At 39.6% G+C, this 25,319-nt stretch overlaps 1 protein-coding gene across 1 annotated transcript in view; it reads left to right on the forward strand.

The window, feature by feature from the left end:
* LOC122813006 overlaps positions 1–23,931 on the forward strand; it is a 1,596,863-nt gene extending 1,572,932 nt beyond the window's left edge. The window contains exon 5 of the mRNA XM_044085111.1: positions 20,004–23,931. Within this exon, the coding sequence (XP_043941046.1) occupies positions 20,004–20,132 (129 nt within the window). The 3' untranslated portion in view covers positions 20,133–23,931. The remainder of the gene's footprint in view (positions 1–20,003) is intronic.
* The last annotated feature ends 1,388 nt before the right edge of the window (positions 23,932–25,319 follow it).

Here is a 25,319-nt window from a genome sequence, read left to right on the forward strand (position 1 = left end):
TTTTTGGGATTTAGGATCAGATGATGTTCAGAAAGCCAGTTTTCTATTGTATTAAAGGTGGTCTGGGTAGCTGACCATAACTCTACTGGAGATGTGGCTGAGCAAATCAGAGTAGAGTCATCAGCATATTGGATGCAGCTGACTTTTGGGATGACAGTATAAAGGTCGTTAATGAAGATGGAGAACAGCAAGGGCCCTAGTATAGAGCCTTATGGTACTCCAAGGGTGTTAGGTAGAAGGTTAGAGAGTTTGTTCTGCCACAGGACAGCCTGCTGTCGACCATTCAGGTAGGATTGAAACCATTGGAGGGCTCCAGTATCTAGACAGAATGTTTGCAGGGTGTGGATTAAAAGTTGGTGATCAACCATATCGAATGCCTTGGAAAGATCCAAAAAGAGGGCTGAGGATATATAATTATTGTTGCGATTATGGTTTATGGTATTAGTAAAGGCTAGGAGGACTGAAGTAGTGCTGTGATGAGGACGGAAGCCATGCAGCCATGCTGAGTGTCTGCCATAAGGCGATTTTGGATTAGGTGGTGCATGAGTTGTCTATGAATACATTTTTCCATAATCTTTGCAAGTGGAGAGAGTATAGCTATTGGCCTATAATTGGAGAATTCAGTAGAGCTGCCTCCTTTGTGAAGTGGGATTACATAGGATATTTTCCAGATGATGAGTATTTTAGCTTCTATTATGGTTCGATTGGTTAGTATTGAGATGGGGTAAGCAATAGCATCAGCTGATTTTTGTAGGTACTCGGCAGGGAGTTGATCAGCAGAAAGTGTAGTGGGTTTTAATTTTTTGATCAAGGTACGGATAAGTGAAGTGGTGACTGGTTGGAAGCTGAACGCGAGTAGGTTTCTAGGGGTGCTACTTTCAGGACCAGGGGAGCTAGGAGGTAGTTGGCTAGCTAGGGCTTGAATTGTTTCAGTAAAGGATTGGTTAAAACTATCAGAAACATCTTCAGGGGGTTTATCAATAGTAGCAGCAGGGATTGGGGTTGAAGTTTGTCCAGGATGTAGTAGATTATTTAAACCTGCCCAAAACTTCTGAGGGTTATTTTGATTTACTGTCTGTAAATTACAGTAGTATTGTTTTTTGTCTTGTAAAATTGATTTTTTGGTTTTGTTCCTGGATTGCCTGTATTTAATGTGATCTTGAGGGTCTTTAGAAGAACGCCATAAAGCCCATGCTTTGTTTCTAAGGGTAATTTTGAGTTTAGACTCTATAGAAAGCCAAGGTGCAGTTTTTGCCTTGGTTCTCTTTGAACGAACAGGTGTATGCAAATCAAGGATCTCAAGGAATTTGTTGTTAAAGTATGCTACTGCTTCCTCTAAGGGGAGGTGTTTTAGAATAGACCAATTACATGAGTTTAGTTCTTGTTGGAATTTGGCAGGGTCAAAGTTTTTATTGTTTCTAACCTTTCTGAGTAAGGGTTGCTGGGAATTAATGGGTTTGTGCTTAATTACATATGTGAGAAGGTGATCGCTTAGGCCATTAAGGAGGGTACCAGAGGTGTACAGTTGGGGGTGACTGTTTTGAGTACCCAGTCAAGTATACTTTCTTTTTGGTTGGGTTTACCTATCCTGGTAGGGGTGGATATGATTTGTTTAAATGCATGCAGGTTAATATGAGTGGTTGGGGATTCTGAGGAACAGGTACCCCAGTCTATGTTAAAGTCTCCAAGTAGTAGGCTTTCTTGGGGGTAGTGATATGATAACCAGTGCAGGATATCTTCAAATGTAGATATATTGTTACCTGGGGGAATGTACATACAGATGATATTAATGCATTTATTTTTATTAAGTTGCAATTTGGTGGCAAGAATCTCTGAGTTATTAATCTGAGGAGGTTGTATTACATCTATGGTGACATTCAACTCAGATTTATAGAGTACAGCTACCCCACCCCCCTTCCTCGAAGCACGATCCAGCCTGTGTATGTTTTACCCAGGTGGTAACACTTCATTGTCTTTAGTGTTAGGTTTTAACCAGGTTTCAGATAAACAGAGAATCTCAGGGGAGTGGACATCCAGAAGTGCATGCAATTCATGTACCTTGTTATTAATGCTTTTAATATTGAGATGACAGACTAGGAGAGAGTTAGTTGGCCTATTAATTGTAGGTTTGTAGCTTAGATTGCAAGTAGACGGGGTATGTGTATCTGAAGTGAGTGGGCCAGGGTTGGGGTGAATATCACCACCAAGTATTAGGTTGAGTCTATACTTGGTGATGAACTTCAGGAATTTGTTTATTAGTTTGTGGTAGTGTTTGGATCTAGAGCTAATGTGCCTGGGTTGAGATGTTGATAGACTGAACAAGATGTTGGATAGGATCTGGTACTGTAAGTACTGTAAGTATGGTTGAAGGTGGAAGGATTTACAGCTGGGGTGATAGTATGGCCTTAGCAACTTAGCAAACTTCACCCCCCTGTCCCCTCTATTCATCCCCCAAAGTATACCTGCCACTATTCTTCAGCCTATTATCTCAAGACAACAGGTCATCCCAATGCTCTCCAAAGCCAAAAACTTGGCATCAATTGGACCAGACAACATCCCAGCTTGCCTTTTAAACAACTTAAAACAAGACCTAGCAGACCCACTTGGATCCTTGCTTACCCACAGCCTGCAAATTGGCTATTTTCTAGTGGAATGGAGGACAGCAACAGTAATTCCTCTGCCCAAATGGGGACCATCAACCAACCCTGGGAATTACAGGGCCATAAGCTAGACTAGCCTTATCTGCAAGGCTATGGAAAGAATCATTATGGACCTTATTAACAAGGACATAGGAAATCCTCACACTCTGGACCCAACCCAGTTTTGATTTGTTAAAGGTAGATCATGCCTGTTAAACATGGTTGACGTCTTCGAAAAAGTCACCAAGGCCCTGGACGAGGGAATGACAGTGCATGCTGCCTCTCTTGACTTAGTCAAGTCATTTGACACAATCCCCCACTCAGGTATTGTAGAGAAACTTTCCCAGTTGGGAATTAATCCCTACATTACCAGATGGGTAGACAGCTGACTCACTGACAAGATACATAGTGTCAAAGTGGGTAATTTCACCTCTAACAAAAGACCAGTCACCAATGGCGTACTACAGGGTTCTATGTTGGGCCCCTTACTGTTCAGAATTTATTTCTCAGAAGTTCTGACAAACTTGTATGGCCTGTGGCTGACCAATTTCACAGACGACTGCAAATTGGGAGCAATCATTGAGTCCCCTACCGATGTTAATATACTGCAAACAGGGGTAACACAAATAAATGCTTGGTGCCAAAGGCACAGATTAAAGCTAAATGCAAAAACATGCATTATTATTCCCTTTGGAAAATCTGACATCACTGCTAATTACATTATAGACAGCACCCCCCTAAGTATAGACCCAGTGATGTTTGATCTGGGTACTCAGGTTGATAGCGATCTGAACTTGGACCACCACGTGTCCACAATAGTAAGGAAATCCTTCTATGTGGCACATCTTGCATTGCATCTACTTCTAAGGATGTTATAATTACATTATACTTGGCCCTCATCAGACCAGTAATTGAGTAGAATGCTTCCTTTTGCATATAACTTACAAGACACCTGCAACAACTAGAGAGATCATAGACATTTCTCACCAAGAAATTACAGGGTACACAAAACAAGTCTTAAATGGAAAAAAAATGAAAGTCCTGCCACTGTATTCTGTCTCCTACAGACTGCTAAGGGGTGACCTGTGTCAGGGCAGTCTCTGACCTGGCCCTGAAATGCTACACATTCATAAATTAAACTGCAGCAAGGTCACTTGCTCCAGGGATCTTAACCTAGCCTCTGACATGAGCAGATTTTGTTGGACAGATGCATACATCTCCCAGAGACTGCCAATTCTCTGGAATAAGCTTCTAATTCATGTGAAGCAGAGCCCTTCCCTCATCCTCTTCAAAATCAACCTAAATTAATGGATGGGTAACAGCAAATTCACTCCTGGGGGAGTGCCCATGTCCCTCCTGGACAGAGGAAGTCAGTATTAACTACCATAAACCATTACCTCTGCGAACTTCACTCACCTAACCACTGATAACTGGGGCATCTCCAGATAAATATGATTAGGCTTGTAAGAGCTCTAGGGCCATTAGCCTAGTAGCCACCTATGAACATCTTTATTAAATTGCCAAATTTTACATTGCAGCATGAGTTTGCATACATTAACAGAAAAAGAAACCAACCATAATAGCAGTTTCCATTACTATCCTTGTGCAGTACACATACATATTTAACATTTTTTTTCATTCTAACAATAGCAACATTAACTAAATTACCTTCCCTTACTTGGGAGCATCCTGCCCACTTTAGTCAAATTCCTTTATTCCTTCCCCACAGGCAATTAGCATATTTTAGTGTTCTTGGCTTGCTTTTCACACCTCATACATTTGCATCTCCATGAGTTATATCTGACAATTTGATACTGAAATCTTCCTGAAAAAGCCTGTGTTTTCAGCCAATCTATCTGACTTTTCTATTACCCAGTTCAGCTTTTCCTCCACTGTTATACCTCCTGATAGAAGCATGTTTGTCCACTAACTTTCTTCCTTCTTTTCTGCTATTTTTTTCTTCTTTTCACTTGTAGGGTCTAGTACTTGTAATCCTTTAATCCCAGCTGCTAGGAGGGAGTTAGAAAGATTAGGCTGCAGTTACTACAAGACCTACAATTTTACTAAGTTTACTTTGACTATAAGATCAGGCTGGTACTCTTTCAGTGTTGCCATTCTGAAGATTAGTCTGCACTAATGATCGTTGGTTCATAGGTGATTACTAGGCTAATGACCGCGGCCCAAAGGTGAGAATCAAATCCTGTACTTTGTGCCATCAGCGTAAACACCTTAACCACTATGCCAGCCCTTGGCTACCTATGGTGGCCAAGTGAGCCACTATGCAAGATGGCTGCTTAGCTCAGGAGCTCTGTGACTGGGCGATGTTAAAATTTATTGTTCCATCATCTCTGGAGCCTTCAATGACCCATGCCTACAGAAAAGTGTGTTTACAGTGGTTTAGAAGGCAGAAACAACTCATGGGGTTTTAAATCACCAAAACTGAAAGAAAAGTCAATAAGATCCTGCAGCATGTCAAAGAGATAAAGATATCAAAGCCCTGCATTTGGAAGTAAGAGAGATACAAGGAAGAACAATAAAATGTTTGACTGTATGCTGCAAAAGGTTGATTGTTTGGAAAGTGCAGCAAAGTGGAAGGAAAATGAGATTAAAAGTTGGATGCATGAATAGTGTTGCCACCTTTTCAAATGCCCAAAGTGGGAAATTTTTTGTAGAAATGTCTGGTTTTGTGGGAGAAAACATACCCCTGACCAGTACAAAGGATAGAACTTCACTTTTTGCCAAAATAAACGTTTATTCTTGTAGAATTTGAGTTGCTTATGCCATTTCATATAACATGTAGGTGTCTCAGATAAAAAATAACTGTTTTATCTAACTATTAAAGAAAACTTAGGAAATATTTTTTCCTAAAATCTCAGGACATTTGTCATTTTTTTGATTTTTTCACAGGACACAACTGCCCAAAGAGGGACTGTCCCTTGCAAAATGGGACGGATGGTAACCCTATGCATGAATAGCAACTTTACTACAGAAGCAGTAGGATTTAGACTGCCAAATATGGTGAGAAACGTCATAGTCATCAGGCTGAGGGAAGGGCTGGAGGGGAAAGAAGCAGATCATTATAAAGAACAGTGGATACAGCAAGTAACTGAAAGAATTTACTAGTTAGATACGCAGACAGACAGAGCATACAGAGTTGGAACTTTCTGGAAATGTTGAAAGACTGAGACATTTAATTGTAAAATGGCAGTTATAGTATGAAGGAATGGGTTGTTAAGACTGCAGTACTCATGAAAGGCTTTGAGATGGATGGCTGTAGAACTGAAATAGATTATTTTGCATCACAGATATATTTAAAGTACAAAAGTCTGCTTACAATAGCATGGCATTTAGACAAGCAGGAGCAGCACCACTTCTAATATATCCTGCAATTCTCAAAGTTATCTCTAAAGGAAATTTGTTGTGGGCTAAGAATGAAGTAGAAGCAATACACATATACAGAGATGTGGCAGAAGGGGAAAAATGCTGGTGGCTGAATGGAACAGGAGATTCACCATCAAATACCTTAAATGCTTTAAATAACACAACAGAAGAGATACCTGTTGATCCTACAGGTCCTGTGCAAGCAGAGGTAAGGGAACCAGAAATGGCAGTATCACCAGAAGGTGTAATTGACCAGAAAAAGAGGGGCAATGAATTGTGTGGGGAGTTAACCCAAGTAAGCACATAAACATGTCTGACATGAGGAGGCAGAGTAATGAAGAGGAATGTAGATAAATTGACAAATGTGATCCCAAAGAGTGGGATCTTGAGTGGGTTCTGAGGTATACAATTCTATTAGGGGGAGACAGCTTTTGAAAGATAAGCACTGGCAAAGATAAGATTAGGGAGAGGTTAGTGACCTGAGAACTCCAAGAGGGGAGAAGGAAGAAGGCAGAATGGGAATCAGAAGAAAACCTCATGAAGAGAAGCAGCAACAGAGAAAAAATAGGCATTTTTACATAATGGCTCAGGTCAGAGGTACTATAGATGCATGAGCAAGAAGAACACTACACTGTAGAAGTAGAATGATGGCAATAAAGAAAAGTATGTGAGTGGATTACAAAGTTTTTTTTTTAATGGAGAGAGTTACTAGTTTCATTCTAAGGGAGTCCAATATCAGTCAGCTCAGGAGGACACAGTCAACAGTTCAGACTGCTTTGCCAGGAATGGTCTGTACCTGTCCCCATTAGGTTTTCAGATATTGGCCAAAACATTATCCTCCCCTATAGTGCATTTTTTAGGCAATGCCAATCTGGCAAACCCTGCAACACAGTAAATTCCTCATGAGATAAACTAAAGGTGTTATTGCTCAATACTGAGAGTCTCAACAGGAATCTCCATTCCCCTAGAATAAATTTGTATTACTCCATCGAAAGCTTAGGTTGTCGAATATCTAAACATCGGCACCTAAGCATCAAAACCTAAAAATTGCTACGGCCATTCTTTCCCTGGGAAAGAATTTGCTAGGCCTTCGCGAAATAAAATAAATTTCTGAACCCAAACATAGTGGGGGGCTTCGCCCCTCCATCCCCCCTAACTAAATATACCAACTCCAAGATCGCTCTACATTGGGGAAAGGGCAAATCCCCGATAACGGCCAAACAAATTCTTTCCCGAGGAAAGAATTTGCGTATGTGGCCATTCGCGATTTTAAAGTTTCAATGCTTAGGTGTCGATAATTAGGCATTCAACAACCTTAGCTGTTGAACATCTAACCCCCTTAGATTCACTCCTCACCCTGGAGAGTACTGACATCTGTGGAGTTACTAAGACATGGATTAAAGTCCCTGAAGACACCCGGCAGTACAAGTTTATAATGCCTTCCAGACATTTAGACCACCTACTGCACAAGAAGGGACAAAAGGTGGAGATGCATCTACAAAAAATGTATGCACACCTCAAGATGGGTCAAACAATATGATATGCATGAGCTACTCCATGTCCAACTAACAGGCATCATTTTCAAATCTAGGTGCTTAGGATTTCCCTCTCTCTTCCCCCCTTGGCTGACCTGGTGTGACTTAGTTTGAACTCTGAACTCTACAATTCCCCACAAAACGGTGTCTACAGGACTGCAATCAGTTTCTCTCAACATTTAAACAGATTGAACTCTGCAGTTCCCCACAAAACGGTGTCTACAGGACTGCAATCAGTTTCTCTCAACATTTAAACAGATTGAACTCTACAGTTCCCCATAAAACGGTGTCTACGGGACTGCAATCAATTTCTCTCAACATTTAAACAGAGTAGGTTGCACACACAAAAAGCATTTGTTAAGTTTTCACTTACAGTGCTTTGTAATTAAGCAGGTCACCATATTGGTCAGCCATAGGGCTCTTTGTTTCTACTTGAGTGGTTGCCTCTTTCCCCTGTAACTGAAGTAAATTAACTCTTACATTAAGAGCTGTAATACTTACCTTATAGCTTTAGGACACCTTAGGAAACCTTGTAAACTGCAATAGCCCCGCTACATTCGCCCTCGCTATGCTCGGGCTCCCTTTGCTCCCCTCCCTGCACCCAATTTCCTCCCGCCCCCAGTACCTCTAAATTTATAGTACTATAGCCACTCCCCCACTTTCTAGATCCTATCTGCTTTTATCTGGGATAATTCCACTCACCCCCATTCAACTACCTACATTTTAATAGCACCTATTAGCTTTCATCTGGCATTCTCCCATCCCCCTTCCAGTACCTTTACCTCACCACTCTATCTTCTGGTGTTGCATCACCAGGTAAAACAGTTCCTTAACTCACTAGCTTTACTACCCCTCTTGTTCACACCATACCTCCTTACCTTGTATGAAAACCAGTTTCTCACGGAATTTCAGGTCCCAAAAGGCCATACTATCTGTCAGCTAGTAGGTTGGCTATTACCTCTGGTTGAGTATGGGTGGTGCTATCCACAACAAGTTCAGCACATAGCTGGGTATCCCCTTTTAGATTTCGGACATAGTTAAAGAATGCCTTGTGATTATCCTTAGCTAAGGAGGCTATTTTTCCTTCATAATTAGCTTTGGAGGACTTGACAAGATTTCTTATTTATTTGTTTAACACAGAGATGGATTTCTTTCTCTGCTGAGCCAGTTCCCTCTTGTTCTTGGATATTAGTTTCTTTCTCTTGTTGTACAGCCTGTTTATACTAGGGATCCACCAGGGTGGCTTGTTTTTTTGGTAGGACCTGTTTTTAATCCGATTAGGTATAGCCAATTTATATACAACTGCTTAAGCAGTTATACAGGGCATTGGTGTACACCTCTGTATAGGGGTCCATGTTATCTGCATTCAAGGGGTTTTGAAACATCACTTAGTTGGAGACAATTTGTCTTTGAAAAATTCTTACGCATTTTTGAGCTTGGTGGGGTATCTGGCCTTATAATTACATTGAATGAGACTGATTAATGATCTGATCTTACCAAGGAGAACATCACATAGTGGGGTGCAATGCTCTCCCATGTTAGTGAGTACTATGTGCAGGATATTTGAGATCTTGTGGATGTGCTGACTAGCAGTTCCAGATCATTTGCATTGATGAAGTCCAAGAACTTCTGAGTCAGCATGTTTATGGTCGTGTATGTTTCCCAGTTGATGGTAGGATAATTAAAACCACCTATGAGTAAGGTGTTGGGTTGTATGGCAAGTGAATCCAGTAAATCCAGGTATGCAATGTGCTTTTCCTGATTTGTAGTCCTGTAGCTAGCTATGATGTGGTAGAGGGCCTTGCCTATAGTTAATTGGATATGGGGTAGCTCAAGAGAGTCATACTGTTTGACCGGTCTCGAGGTGTACTTATCCTTAGTGACGCTAGATACACCTCCTCCTTTGGTTCTTTGATACTCATTTTGTCGTCTAAACGTATGGAAGGCATTGTAGCTTTGCATGGCTGGGGTGCTTTCTGCGGCTTTGGATCATATCTGGGTAACTGCATAGCTGTCAGCATCTTCCAAAATGAGGAGTGCTTCCAGGGAGTGCAATTTCTTGTTTAGACTTCTAGCATTAAGCAGCATTACCTTGAGTTTATCTAGAGAGGATTTTGTTATGTTGGGAGGTTGGTTATTTTGACACTGTCTAAAAAGGCATAATAGGGGTGGCTAATTCCTTTGCCAGTATCTGAATGCCTAGAGGAGACAGGTTCTGGCCATCTCTGCCAAAGCAGCATGGCCTGATGTCCATGTCTTCCCAGGCTGATGAATATTGGAGCCCCTTGGACTGACAACAGAAGCTAAACCAATTGTTAAAGTCAGTCATTTTTTGTTTGTATTGTGGCATCATCCTTGGAGAAGGTATAATGCAGCTTAAGGCTATGCTTATACCTGCCTGTGACACATAATCTGAGAGCTCAGTCATGTCTCTCTTCATATAGTCCAGTGAGGTATGTCTCAAGTCATTTACTCCCACATGGACTATGACGGAGTCATATCGGTACTTGTGGTTGAGTGACTTGACGGATCCTTGCACCTGACAGGCAGCTAACCATAACACACTCCTTATCCAGCCTGGTGAGAGGAACATCTGTGTATCTCACAATGGAGTCATCTATGACCAATACATTAGGTTTTGTGGTGTTAGGCCTTATGGGCTTATGTGTTGAAACACTGGTGTGTGTTATTATGTGTTGTGGTTGTTTTTTGAATTTTTATGTGCCAGTGGGTTTCATTTGGGAGGCTCTGATCTTTTGGTGTTATTAGTGAGTACATCCACATGTGTGGGTTTATGTATCATGTCCTTATTTAGTGTTGGAACTGTGTGTGTGCAGGCAATCTCTTTGGTATTCAATTTGTCCTTATGTGGGGGTGTTGCCTCTAATTTTATAATGTAACTACATCTCTCACATAAAGTATTTGTTTGTTTCAGGAATAAGTGGTTGTCAGTATACATGAGACAATTGCTACATTGCCTCAGGATGCCCATGTCTATCAAGCTGGCCAGAGAGTTGATGGCAAATTGCCTGTCCATGATATTAGGCTGTCACTGTATGTTTTTTTAGGGAAAGAAATGAGTTAATTTGACAGGACTGTGCTGGTAGTGCTGAGAATACAAGAATGACCTATGTTTTGTGCAGGCTAAGGCTGATCAGTAAGGCAATGCTGCTCAGTCTGCAGCTGAGTTGCTGCTAGAGCACCAGAAAAGCTTGGAAGGGTTTCACTGACAGCTGTTTAGGGAAAAATTGAGCTTCCAGGCTTTTGTGTACCAGTACTATTAACAACCTCTGCATGAAGAGCAGCACCACGCAATGCAAGGCTTAAATAAAATAGTTTTAAGCTAACTGCCAATCTGGAAAGCACACAATAAGCCTTTCACCGGCAGTCCCTAGGTTAGATCAGCACAGTTCTTCCACAAGCGTGCAGAAAAACATATTAATGTAGAATAGCTGGTTTGGAGCCCAAGTGTAACAAGACCACATAAACCACCTACAAAGAGCACTACAACTAACAGATGCAATGTAATAGAGTGCAATTAACTACTTAAAGCAGCAGTAGACAGTACAGTTTTTTGTTCTAATATAAAGTGCAAAAATAACAGCAAATAGCTTAAGAAACTGCATGAAGAGCAGCACCACGCAATGCAAGGCTTAAATAGGCTCAAACAGTTGGAAAGGCCAAAGAGGTTCCTAACAAAGATCATCACAATCTTAAAACCCCTAAGCTACCAGAAAAGACCAGAAGCACTAACCCTCTTTTCTGTGTCTTATAGGCTCCTCAGAGGAGACCTAGGCCTTGCCTTCTGAGTAACAAAAACCCAACAGTCTAGGATCTCTTGCACCTTCACAAGTCAAGCAGACCCACAAATGCCAGAACAAGGGATCTAAACCTACTTCAGCAGATATATAAAACAATGTAGCGAGAAAGATTCATTACACAGCATCTCCTCCACATCAGGAATAGACTTCCTTTGCAGATTATGGAGTATGATACTACATATATCTTCCTTCAAATGGGACCTGGATAATTTAATGGGTATTCGTAAGTTCACTTTGGGCTTGACTGGGCCTAGCCCTCCTAGAAAGGGGAGGTACTGTCTAGGGTAGGAGTTGGCAAGGCATAATGGTCACAAGACACAGTTGTGTTGAAGTTCCTTTAATCCAGTATGCATTTATGTTCTAAGACTTTCAGTATTTTAAATGTTAATGCTGTAACCAAAAATGTGACAGTAAAAATGATTTTTTCATGAAAATTCAAGGCGTCGAATATAAGATGGGAAAATGGTCAATGTAAGTCACTGAAAATTTTTTTTCTCTGTGGTAAGAAAAATAGCCAAAAACAGTGTTGAGGAAAATCATGTTAAAAATTGTCTTTAGCAAAGGGGTTAAAATGTGCTCTTATTAAAAGAAAAGAGAAAAGTATGCCAGAGGTATACTAATAGTTCCAAGAAATTCATGACCTGGAGTTTTGATACTTCCACGGGACTGAAAATATACCGGGCTGCATTCTTACCAGTGCCAGGTTTGCACTGGTAAGACTGGTTTGTCTGAGTCTCTACATAAACTGTTAAACCTCAGCCTTTCTACAGGGTTTGCTCCTGATACCTGGAGAACAGCCACTGTGACTCCCCTACACAAGTATGGTCCTTCTGCAGACCCGAGTAATTATAGACCCAACAGCTTCACAAGCCTTATATGCTATGCCATGGAACATATCATAATGGAACTCATTTAAGCAGACATAGGCAACCTAACTGATCTAGATTGCTTTTGTAAATGGCAGATCCTGTCTCCTTAATCTAGTAAGCTTCTTTGTAAAGGTTACACGGGCTGTGAACAGTGGTCATTCTGAGCACACTGCTTTTCTTGACCTTGCCAAGGCTTTTGACACTATCCCCCATACTGGTATTATTGAAAAAATTGACAAGTTTAATGCAAATACCTACATAGCCTGCTGGATTGCTAATTGTTAAGTTGTGAATGTTGCTGGTTCAGTTTCTGAATGTAAAATTGTAACTAGTAGGGTACCACATGGATCATTTCTAGGCCTTCTGCTGTTTGGCATTTCTTTTTCAGATATCCAAGCCAATATCCCAGAAGGGAGATTGTATACACTGATACAAAACAGGCTCCAGCAGTGTATCAAAAGTAGTCTCAAACTAAATGAAAAAAAGTGCAGCATATTAGCATTTGGAAAAAAAGTTGCTCTCAATTCATAAGTTATAAATGGTACTCCTCTTTAAACAGATACGATTATAAGAGACTTAGGTACTTACATGGTTAACTCTCATTTGATCATCATGTTTCCACCATAGTCAGGAAATCTTTCTGTCTGGCCCAGGGGATTTCCAAGGGAATATTTTCAAGATCCAGAGATGTTGTCCTATCATTGTACTCTTTCGTGATCAGACCCATCACAGAATACACTGCCCTGTTTGGTATGCACAAATCCAAGAATATTGCTCAATTGGAAAGACCTCAAAGATTTATAACCAGGAAAATTAAAGGTGTTAAATCTTTCAACTACCCAGAGTGGTTAGCATGACTCCCCTTATACTCAATAGCCTGCATGTTGCAGAGAGGTGACCTGTGTCTTGCTTTTCGAGGCACAAAAAACCCAGTCCTGTTTGACTTGCTGTTTCTTTGCAAAACCAGTGGCCCTACACACACCCCCACACTAAAGACTTAAATCTACAGCATCAAATAAGCAAGACTTGCTGGAGAGAGAGGTTCCTAGATCATATTCCTAGCCTATGAAGTAAGTTGCCAGTACAGGTCAAACAAAGTACTGTTTTGGCTACCTTTAAGACTAGGGTTGATGACTGGATGAGTAGACTTAAGGTTACACAAGGGTTATCATGTACAGCCCTGCTCAATTTGGGAGGTGAGCACTTGTATGTGCTTGAAAAGGGTCTGCTTAAGGTTTATCTGGCTAGGCATCTTAAGGTCCCAGTGATCACTTGCCTAGTATATTCCTATGTCACTTGATTTTTTTTCCAGATAATTAAATTAATTAGTAGGAGCACACTGGTTACAATGTTCTGCAGTAACTGTGTAAGTTAGTTATGCTGTGTGATAAGTTGTTTTCGTAGGTTTCTAAGAAATGAAGGTCTCATGGATAGTTTGCTGCTCTTCTTGTGTTGTATTTTTAACCATTTTAGTAGTGGAATGAGTTCCATCTTAAGATGTGTTAGTTTTATAGTACAAAGTTTTTTAGTTAATTTAGATTGTTGGAAATTGTCTGCTTTACTGGTAGTGCTGTTTTCCAAGTGGCTACTTGCTGTCAGTATTTTATTGTTTGTTCTTTTATTTCAACAGTTAAGAATTAACACCCCACAATGTTCAGAGCTAGTCCACAATAATACTGCCCACTCTAATTCAAATGAAATAGCTAATATCATAGCTGTCAAATTTACTACAAATTTTACATCACCCCATGCTTTTCAAATTCTTTACTCAAGAATTCTAGATAAAGCCAAACATAATGGGGAGCAAAGGCCCAAAATCAAGGACAGTTTTTAAATATTACCATAATTCACATAAAATGTAATAGAACAACAGGTTTTGAATCAGCATGCATTTTCAGAACAATAACAAGTATAAAACTCTAATTTCAAGAATTACTGATTGAATGTAATCCTGAATGATTAACCAGAAATAAAAATGAGGGATATGGCGCAAAAATCAAGGACATCAGGGACATTCTGCAAAATTCAGAGACAGTTGAGATGTATGTCCCACCCACGGTTATATCTATTCCACAGTCACAGTTACCACCATTAATTATTTATATGTTCATAGTTGTATATTAGGCTAATGACCACTAGGGCTCTTATAAACTGAGCCATGCAACCCAAATGTTACCCACAAATTTGATTTATTTAGGCGGCAATTTACTGACTGCCTCTGTCCATCAGAGATATAGGCACTAGACCAGGGCTAAATTTCATATTACCCATCCATTGGTTCAAGTTGCACTTAAATAGGGATAGGGAGGAACTTTTCTTCAAATGAAGAGGGAGCCTGTTCCAGAGAATGGGAATTCTCTGAGAAACATGTCTCTGTCCAACATGTCACACTTATGTCGGAAGCAAAATTTAGGTCTTTTAATCTAATCTTTCGATGCTGTTTGTTTTGTAGATGTGCAAACGGTTCATCAAAACAGGGACAGGGGATGCCTTGTATGCCAGGCGAAGATCCCTTCACAGAAATCTGTATGATACTGAGTAAAGAGACAAGGCTTTGAGGTTTTCAGCATGGGACATTGTGTTTACCCCCTGTATTATTTTTGTAAAGAACCTTTATGGACATTCCAGTTGCTGCAAGTGCCTGGTCAGTGACATACCAAAGGGGGCATTATACTCTTTAATGCTTCTGATGAGGGCCAAGTACAGTGGTATGATGACCTGTCTGGACCTAGATGCCATGTCCTTGCTTATGAGTTGAGTGACACAGAAGTATTTTCTTACTTCCTTGGGCACATGTTGGTCAAAGGCAAAGTTAGTATCTACATGAGTTCCCTGATCCCTGACTAATAAATCAACTGTTTGTGATGTTTTATCGATGACTTCATTACCCATGGTGGCCAACTTCCCAAAAGATGCTATAATACATTTCTTGGTACTGAGTTTTAAGCTATGGCTTTGGTACCAGGTGTTTATCTGTGTTAGACCTACCTGAAGAGTATTCTCATCTTGTGGGGGGGGGGGGTCAGTGACTGCTGTCACTTTGCAGTCATCTGAGAACTTGGTTAGTCAGAGGCCTTTAACATTGGCTTTGACATCTGAGAAATAGATGCCAAAGAGGAGTGGACCTGGCACAGAACCCAGGGGGTCTCCACTGGTAACTGTCCTCTATGTGGAGGTGGTCTCACCCGTTCTAACCTCCTGAGTTCTATCAGTGAGCCAGCTAGCTATCCATTGTGTAATAAAGGGGTTTATACCTAGTTCCATAAGTTTACTGATAATAACCAAGTGAGGTATTGTATCAAATGCTTTATGCAGATCTAGGGAGGTAGCATGCACAGTTTTCCCATCATCCATTGCCTTAGTGACCTTTTAAAAGAAGTTGACCAGATTCAGTAACTGTGACCTACCTTTGACATAACCAAACTGGAAAGGATCCATTGTCTGGAGGTCTCCTATGTCCTTGTTGATAATTTTCATGATAATTCTTTTGATGGCTTTGCAAATAAGATTAATCAGTCTAATGGGTCTGTAGTTTCCAGGATCTGTTGAAGGTCTTCCCTTATGAAGGGAGATGACTGTTGTAGTGCTCCATTCACATGATACAAAGCTTGTTTTAAGACTGTAGTTAAATAATGACTCCAAGGATCCTGATAAGTCATATTTTAGACTGTTCAGGAGACATCCTGGAATGTTACTGTGGCCCATTGAGGCCATGTTTATTGGCTTTAGTGAGCGCAGCCAGTACACTCTTCCTAGTAACAGTTGGAGGGGATGTGTTTGAGTGTATTTTGGGGGAGCTGGTTGGGGGTGAGAGGGGATAAAGCTGGAAATGAATTTTTCCACTAACAGATTCACTGTATCATCAGGCTCAGTGAATGTGGCACCATTGACTACTAGTTCAGCACATCACTATGTGCTGTCCTTGAGGTTCCTGGCATAGCTGAAGAAGGTATTATGGTTATCTTTCACCTGGGAGGCTATATTAACCACAAAGTTGGCTTTACTTTACCTAATTAGTCCTCTTACCTGCCTACTTAGTTTGATGAGAGGGTTTTTATATTTATGGGAATTAGTCTTCCAGATTTTTGCCATAATTTTTTTTCCATTTGTTATGTATCCTGTTTAATTTGGGATGCCACCAGGGCAGTTTATTTCTGGGGTTAGTCCTGGACTTACTCCTGGTAAGTACAGCAGTCTCTATGCAGCCATTAACATGGTTATATATAATTTATGTGAGAAATTCAGCATAGGCTGCTGTGTTCCTGGGGTTTGGTTGGGCATTGAATTTTGACAAACCCTCACTTAATAAAAGGTAATTTGCCTTGTGATAGTTCCTAACTGTTATTGGTTTTAATGGGATTACAGAGTTGGTTTTGACTTTGAAGGAAGCAGCTTAATAGTCAGACCTTACCAGGAAGGATGAGACATGGGGTTGGGGGGATGTGTAGCATATTTGTGAGAACAAGGTCCAGTGTGCTGGAGCCTCTAGTAGGTGTATACACTGTTTAATCAACAGTGTTTTTATTTACAAAATTCAGGAAACTCTGTGCCTGTAGATTTGAGACTGTGTAGGACTCTCAGTCTACAGAGGGATAATTAAATTCTCCCATGAATAGGGTTTAGGTTGGATGGTAAGTGTCTCCAGCAGGTCCAAGTATGCACTGTCAGCTTCTTGGAACATGGTGGGTGACCTATAACTGGTTAGGATATGATACAGGATTTTGTCAGTGGTGATCTGCATGTGGAGGAACTCCAGCATGTCATACTGTTTAACCACCTGTGTGGTATGCGTTTTGCTGATGTATATTGAGGCACCTTACCTTTAGTCCTTGTGTGTGCAGCTACTGGTCTAAAAGTGTGGAAGGCACTTAAACCTTGCACTGCTGGGGTATACTCTGCTGCTTTAAACCATGTCTTATTAACTGCACAGATGTCTATATTTTCAAGCATGAGGATGGTTTGGAGGGACTGTAGTTTTTTATTTATGCTCCTGGCACGGAGCAGTAACACTTTGAGATTTGGCTGAGCTGATTTTACGTGTTGCTTGTTTTGTCAATTTGGCATTGCCTAAAAAAGGCACTCTGGAGGTGGATAAAGTTTTAGCTTTTTGAAAACCTAGAGGGGAAAGGTGCAGACCCTCCTTGGCAAAGCAAGGTGGTCTGTTAACCATATCCTCCCAAGCTGGCAAATATTGGATCCCCTTCGAATAACACCAGAAAGAGAACCAGTTTAAATCAGTCATTTTTTGCTCATATTGTGGCATCATCCTCAGTGACGGTAATATGCTGCTCAATGCTAGGCTCAAACCTGCCTGAGACACACAATCTGAAAGCTCTATAATGTCTATCTTCATATAGGTCAGGGAGGTACATCTCAGGTCATTTACACCTACATGGACTATGATGGAGTCATACTGGTACCTGTGGTATACTGACTTGAATGCGTTTGTGATTTGATGGACCATGGCTCCAGATAAGCAAATAGCAGTTATTTTCTCCTTGTTCAATCTGCTTAGGATGAAAACTAAACAATGAGCCCTCTGCCCAATAAGATGACAACACTGTGTGTGTGTCCTTTTGTATATTTCCCAACTCAGATAGACCAGGCAAATACTTCCTGCCACAAGATGAATAAACCCAGTCCTCCTAATTTAAAACACAATAGAAGAGACCCACAAGTTCAGTGCTGCCACAAACCAATTAAACAGCTAGCTAGAAATCCCTTGGCTGAATACAATTCCAAGACAGTCTTATAGCAGTAACAGTGAGAGGAAGAGCATTTTTAACAAAAATACAGCGAAATGCACACATAAAGGCAGGAAACAGTAGTGGTCACTCAAAATAACTTACGCAAGTGCAATTTAGCAGTCAAAGATGCTTAACCTTGCTTGGGTGATACTGAATATAAGTAAAAGGCTTCAGGAATGCAAGCTAGGACACCAGACTTTGCTGAGCTCTAAGAAAATGAGCAAGAGACAGTATATAGTAAAGGTTTACTCAAGAACAATACTGCTTTGTTGGGTGAGCACTCAGCATCATAGATCTATGAAAAACAGTGGGTGAGAAGAGTAAAACAAATAGCTTATACTACAGGCAATAACAGCAAAATCCTTAGCAAGGTAAGTGCACATATCTAGGAACACTTTTTAGACATGACCAGAACTTGAGGCATTCACAAATGGAGAAATACTAACAAGAGACTGGTTTCATTACACAGAAATTGTGCAGCATAAGCATATTTTTTAGGGGTATTAGTTCCCCTGCATTCCCTCCCCAATCCTCCTACCATACCTCTCAAGCACTTATTGCAAGAAATCTGGACAAAGCCTAAAATAATAGGGGAACAAAAGCCCCAAAATTGGGATAGATTTTACATATTTCTCTTATAATCTTCTGCAAGTATGAAGTCTGAAACTAGAATGTATGTCATTATTTAGTGACTTCAATCCTCAGTGATTTGCTGGAAAACCAAAAAGTTTATGAGAAACAGACCAAAAATATGAGGCAAAAATACCTACTACCTGTATATTACAATTAAAGGGGTCACACACCCACACATCCTTGAGGTGAAAGGGTAGTTCATATTCCATGCTCTCCATGGTCGTGTACTTTCAAGTAATATTTGTAGTAAGGGGAGCATTAGGACTTTCCCTGCACTCCTGCAGATGTAATGATCATTACTGCTGTTTGATTCAGATAATCTGATGGGTCAATTACTTTTTTTTCATTTTATTTTTCTAAAATTCTGTTCAGTGACATATCATGTGCATGTATATTTATATATACATATATGTAATTACCAGCACAATAGACCATTTTTTTGGGGGGGGGTGTGCTCAGGTTGCTGAGGCACAAAATAGTCTCCTTGAACATGTTAAGAGGTCAGAAATGATGCACTTCAGAAATGCCTTCAGGATCTTCTGGAGGCAGGTTTGAGTGTTTTTCCCTAGGATCAGCAGCTGTCAAAAGGTAGGGAATGAAGAAGAGTAAGCAAACAGTTGATTTTCTGTTGTCAGATTTGGTTTCTTTAAAATATAGCAGCCTGCACTGCTGTTGTATGTATTTAATGCAGCCTGTACATGCTCTGCATAGTTGTATTTTCTCTGAGCTAATGTTAACTATAATTGTTATGTTTCCTGCTAGCTGTCATAAAGTACATAACTTCATCTATGATGTCTTTTGCTAAGACAAGATTCTTTGGAAAGTATGGTTATGGTGTTCACATTAAACGTAATATGTCTTGTCAGAAATAAAACACATGCACCTTATTGTAACTCTCAATGATGAATGTCAACTGCTTGATAGAAACTATGATGAGTAAAATGAGCCATGCAAGTATTGCAGGACAGGCCATATGGTTGGAAATTTGTTATAAATTTCTGCAGACATGAAGCTTCTGTAATTTCTGTAAACAACAAGAGAAAACAAAAGGTTTTAAAATTTAACCTTTGTTGATAGTACATTTAAGATGAAAGATTATCACTGTTATACTGGGTTGTAATGAGAGGGCTAATTTATTGTGAAGTATTACTTTAGCCATGTAAATTCATCTCTCTATAAGCTGTTATACCTAACTCAGAAGAATCGATAAAAATAGAATTCCCACGCACACATGAGATTACTTCATTCTTACCGTGATGCCTTTCTTCCCACTGGGATCGTCTGTTTACTGAAGCATATGTTTGTTTTTTCCTTTCATTAGTTCTCGTTTGATATTATGTATGACTGAATCGCTTTTTTGTTTTGCATTTTCTTACAGAGTATCAGTGGCAGCCTCCCAGCACCCCGATATATGTATGACCCATCAAGCTTCACATTCCGTCCTCTTAGCACCTTGAATCCACGGAGTCCTGTGGGCCCCCTTGAAGAATCATCACGTGCCTATTGAAGGAGAACATTGGTGTTTATTTATTTATTTTTTGTTTCTTGCTTTTTTTTTTTTTAATTAAACAAACCAGGAAATGTAACAATCCCTCAGGAACCTACGGGACTTTAATCAGGAAGTGAAAATTGAAGATTACAAAAACATGCAATAATAGACAATTCTGTAACACATGCAATTTGCATTTTGATTTTCTAGGGAATATTAAAATGCTGACTCACAAAATGAAAAAAAGGCAAATCAAGAACATGCTTTGAAGAAGTGGACGATGTGACTGAATATGACTTAAATATTTCTTCTGTGTTACAGAGAGGATTGCATACACATTGTTAAAGCAACACCTCTGTCTGTGGCTACAGAGTGGTTTCTCTTACAGTAACTTTATTCTTTCTCTCTCTTAATGCAACACCTTAATATTGCTAAGTAGAGACAAAGTGCTTAATGCAATTTCTCACTGTAAGGAAATTCATTGATTACTTAGTATTTCCCACTGTTGTTCAGGTATTGAAATGAGCAACAATTTGTATTAGTCTCTAAAACAATATTATCAGCTTCTGTCAGTGTGTTTGTATATTCATTAACAATCACTTCTGTTGCATAGACCTTCCTGCATTTCAGGGAAAGTATCTAACTGAATGCCTTACAAAACATCTTTAATCTGTTTATAATATCCAGGATTGTATTCCTAGAAGCACAGGCTATGCTTGTGTTTGTAACATGTACTGTATATGTGTCACAAGTGATAGTTTTGGTGCACGCAACTTCCTATAGTTCTGTTGATTGTGTTTAAATGGGAACTCTGGGATTTAATTAGAGTAAACAAAGTAATTAATGACATGCAGATGCACTTTTCATCATACGCAGGATTTTCTGAATAATGGACTGGGCTAATGGTGTTCATGTGAATTTGGGGCATGTCTCATGGAGACTGATATTTGAAGTAATGTCCCTGTATTGTACCTCTCCCTCCTCTGGCTTTGAGGTGGTTATAGAGTATGAAATGGAAATAATTTCTGTCTTGTGCTGCTAACATGTTAAGGTTACGTACCAGAAAACTTTTTTTAAGCATTGTAATCAGCCGGTAGCTCCTTGATTTGGTTTTGACTTGCACATTTTTTGTTCTTACTCATTTGAAGATTGTTCCCTATGTGAATATAATGAAGGCTGAAGGGCTGTTTATAGTTTGCCATTTGCAGGTCCTATGAAGCTGAAGGTTGTACTGTTCTGGGAACAGTAGATCATAAACTGCCAAGCCACTGAAAACAGCTTGAAACTAGGTCTTGTACAGTAAAGCACTTTATAAATGATGAAATAATTAATGCCCTGGGCTGGGAAATGCAAGCCTATTAAAGAGGTGCATTATGCTTTTAGGCCATATCCTTATGAAGTGTTGCCTGTTTGTAAGAGATTTTGCCTCAGTGTTTATACAGCACTTCTAACACTACATTAATACTCTTGCTAAAGGATAGGTAAGGAAATTTGGCTTGTGTTATGTATACCTGAGATTTTTTTTTTAATGTGGATTTTTTCATGAAAAATAGCTGTTATTAAAGAGATACATAAAATATGATGTAGACAGTAAAACAAAATCTTCATACATCTGTTTTGAGTCACCCTTTGCCTGTACCGTCATTGGCTGCTTTTTCAGTGGCTGCAAGGTTGGATATAGCTATGTCATACCGTTCACCTGCTTATAACAAGCAGGAAGGTAACCAAACTCAGATTTAGGATACTTTTCTGCTTTCTTCAGAGATTCATATGCTCATTAACATGTTAGATAAGCACTGATTCTCCTATAGTTTTTCATTCCTGGTGTAACCCCAAATTAAGTATAAGGCTGGTGATGAATTTGTGGCATGTATTATTTAAAAGTACTGCTATTACTGTTTATCACTTCCTAATGTTTCTCTAAAAGTGACAACTTCTGTATTTTGTACTATGATTGATTATGGTGTTATTTTCATGGAGGAAGGGTAAAATGACATGAAACAATCACTTTAACTGAATGAAGACCAGGCTGACAGTCTTGTTTCACTGGAAGGTGGTATAAGTCATTACCGACTTTTAGGGTTTTGCCTGGAACAGGATGATTCCTTGCATGTTTCTTGTTAAACATCTAGTAACAAGGTGACTGCTCTTAAGCCATACCGTGTAATTTTAAGTATTGCTGCTTGCTGAATTGGATAATTTTCTTCTGCACTTATGCAATAGCTATAGGAATTTAAGTTTTCATGCTGTATTGTTGACCATTATAAAAATCTTAAGTACAGATTGCCCACAATGTACAAGGGGGTTCTGTTCCAGCAACCTTATTGTAAGCTGAGTTTGTCTGCAGTTGAAAATCCTAACACTGTATTGTGCAATACAGTATGATATGAACACCAAAGATGTGTACATACTTAATGTGTACAAATGCCACATTATGAGCATTGTAAGCCTGGATGTTCATAAGTCGCCTGTCATAAGTTGAGGACCTGCTGTGTAGCTCAGTAGTTTAAGACAGTAAGGTACAAACAGACCGGCCCTTTAGTCATGAATCTGATTTGGCAAATGTTCACTTACCAACTGTCACTGCACCTGACCAGCACTCCTATGTCACCTCTGAAAACATAAAAGTGACTTTTGCACAAGTAAAGTAAAAATGAAATTCAAATCTCTAATTTACCATTTCAGCTTTGCAGCTCTTTTAGCAGTGAAGGAATGGAATTGTATTTCATGTTTATTTCAGTATACCAGCAATAGACATTTTAGTGAATTTTACTGCAAGGTTTATAATTCTTTGCCTTGTTGAGCTACGTGAAATCTTCCTTTCCAAATACCTCTTCATACTTTCTCAAAGGATTAGTAGGCAGGCTGTCTTCAGTATCCCAGGTGAGTATGGCTGACCATTATCAAAGATGGCAGTTTTAGAGTGTGTTGAGTCACCTCTCTAGTTGCCTTCTTTTGGAAAATGAGATGGCTACAAATACTGTGAAATCCACATTGCCTTTAAGCTTTACTTGGTTAGCCCAGCAGCAGAAAAATGTTCTCAAGATATTGCTCATGAAACTGGTACCATATTGTCATGGTCATGACTATAACCATTACCAGTACAGATTGCTTTGAGAAGACATGTGATTTGTACATCTTCTTTTCCCCCTCCTGTTTGACACTGGTGTGACAACAAGGGTGGTCATTATTATCTTTGCTAGTTTTGTGCTCAACAGCCTTAAATGACATCATCAGAGGATCAGAAATCTTCTTGAGTGCATTAAGCAGTTATCACAAGCATTTGATGATGTCATGGACCTTCCAAGATTATGTTGTCAGACCTCAGCTTAATAACATGCATGACTAGCTCAGACACATTAAGGATAAACTTATTGTAGGATAATATCTTAGAACTTCAGAAAGCAGATAAACTATCTTGACATTTCAGGAATTAAGTCTTCACAGTGAGTCCTTTGCTCCCACGGTTAAAACTACTATCATAGTCAGAGCATGTGCTCTTAATACTTAATCTTTAGAAATGTACCACCGTTACAGCCTATGTATTCTTTTTATGTGTTAATGCACATAATAAGAGGTGAGGTGTGTGCTTATTTTCAGTTTTCTGGGTGAAGGAGATGACTCACAAAAGGTGATCTTGATTCTGCTGTTAATTAGTACAAGTAATGGAAACACATGTTGAAGTGTCAGTGCTCAAAACTGCCATTCATATGGAACATTCTAGAATTATATGAATGGCATGGTAGCTAGAAAGCAGTGACTCCAGAATACACTAGTTATAGACACACACACACACACACACACACACACACACACACACACACACACACACACACACACACACACACACACACACACACACCTTATAAGAAAGAAGGGTAGGAAGTAAGCTGAGGGGATCTAAGGAGCTGTGCATTTTTTTTTATTTCTGTAGTAACTCAAGCAAACCTCTAAATCATTCATAATGCCATTGGCATAGAGACACTTAAAAGAATCCTTTCTTTATACAATGGTTAGCAAGCTTTTGGTGCTTTGTGTCCACACACTATACCTTTACATGGTAAGAGGCACACATGTCCCAAAGATCCTGTGGTGTTTTTAGCAGTGCACATTTCAGAGCTTCTGTCTGTTGTTGGAAGGTCCCTTTATTTGATGCATAAAAAAATATAATCTTCAAGGGATACCTGCAGTCACTAGATCACAAGTCAGGACCGCCACAGGTGCTATTTCTTTTTTTAATCTGTGACTAGAATATGACACTGATTCTTGCTCATGTATGAAGTCAGAGTAAACTTTACAGATCAACACAGAGGAAAAAGTGCATATCACTGCACGAAATTTCAATACTCAGGCTTGTACCGTAAGAATGACAGTTTAAAGAAGAAAGATAGATTAAATTAATAAAAATTTAAATAGCAAAACTAAAAATCAAAATAAGATATTAAAAAATGATGTAAAAAATCAAAAGCGTTTTTACAGCAGAAACAAAACAAATACAACAACAGGAACAGACTTAGTAAAGGTATAAGGATATACACTATAAATAAATAAAAGAGGCACACATGTAAAACTTACCTAACACCAATGTATGCTATAAACATACAGTCTGCAGTTTTCATACTGCAGATAGAGATGTATAAAATGAGCTTTGCAGAGAGTTATGTAAATAACAATGACACATTGCATATAACTAATGTTTTATCCATTTAGCGGGTGGGAAGAAGCTGTTATGGAATCTGGATGTCCTCATGTAATGCTTCTGTAGCACTTCCTTGTTGGCAGGACTTTGAACCTTCCATAAGACGGAGGGTGTATATCCCTCAGTAGTTTTCGGACTCTACTATAGCATCGGTTTGAATATATGTCCTGTAGGGATTGTAGGTTGGAGCCAATGATTTCTGTGGCTTAATGATCTTATCCAGTGCCTTCTTATCAGCTTGAGAGCAGATCCTTACCAGACAACGATGTTTTCAGTACGCTCTCAGTTGTGACTGTGTAGAAGGTAAGTAGGACCTGTGGGGGGAGGTTAGCTCTGTGAAGTCTCCTAAGAAAGTAGAGATGTTGTTAGGCTCTCTTTATAAGGTAGGAAGTGTTTGTGGGCCAACTTAGGAATTGCGAGATATGTACCCCTAGGAATCTAGTGCTGTTTACGCTCTCCACTGCAGCACCATTGATGATGATAGGGGTGTGTTGCTTATACTCCTT

Source organism: Protopterus annectens, chromosome 1.part1 (assembly GCF_019279795.1).
Source record: "Protopterus annectens isolate FY-2018-M chromosome 1.part1, PAN1.0, whole genome shotgun sequence".
NCBI classification, from domain to species: Eukaryota; Metazoa; Chordata; order Ceratodontiformes; family Protopteridae; genus Protopterus; species Protopterus annectens.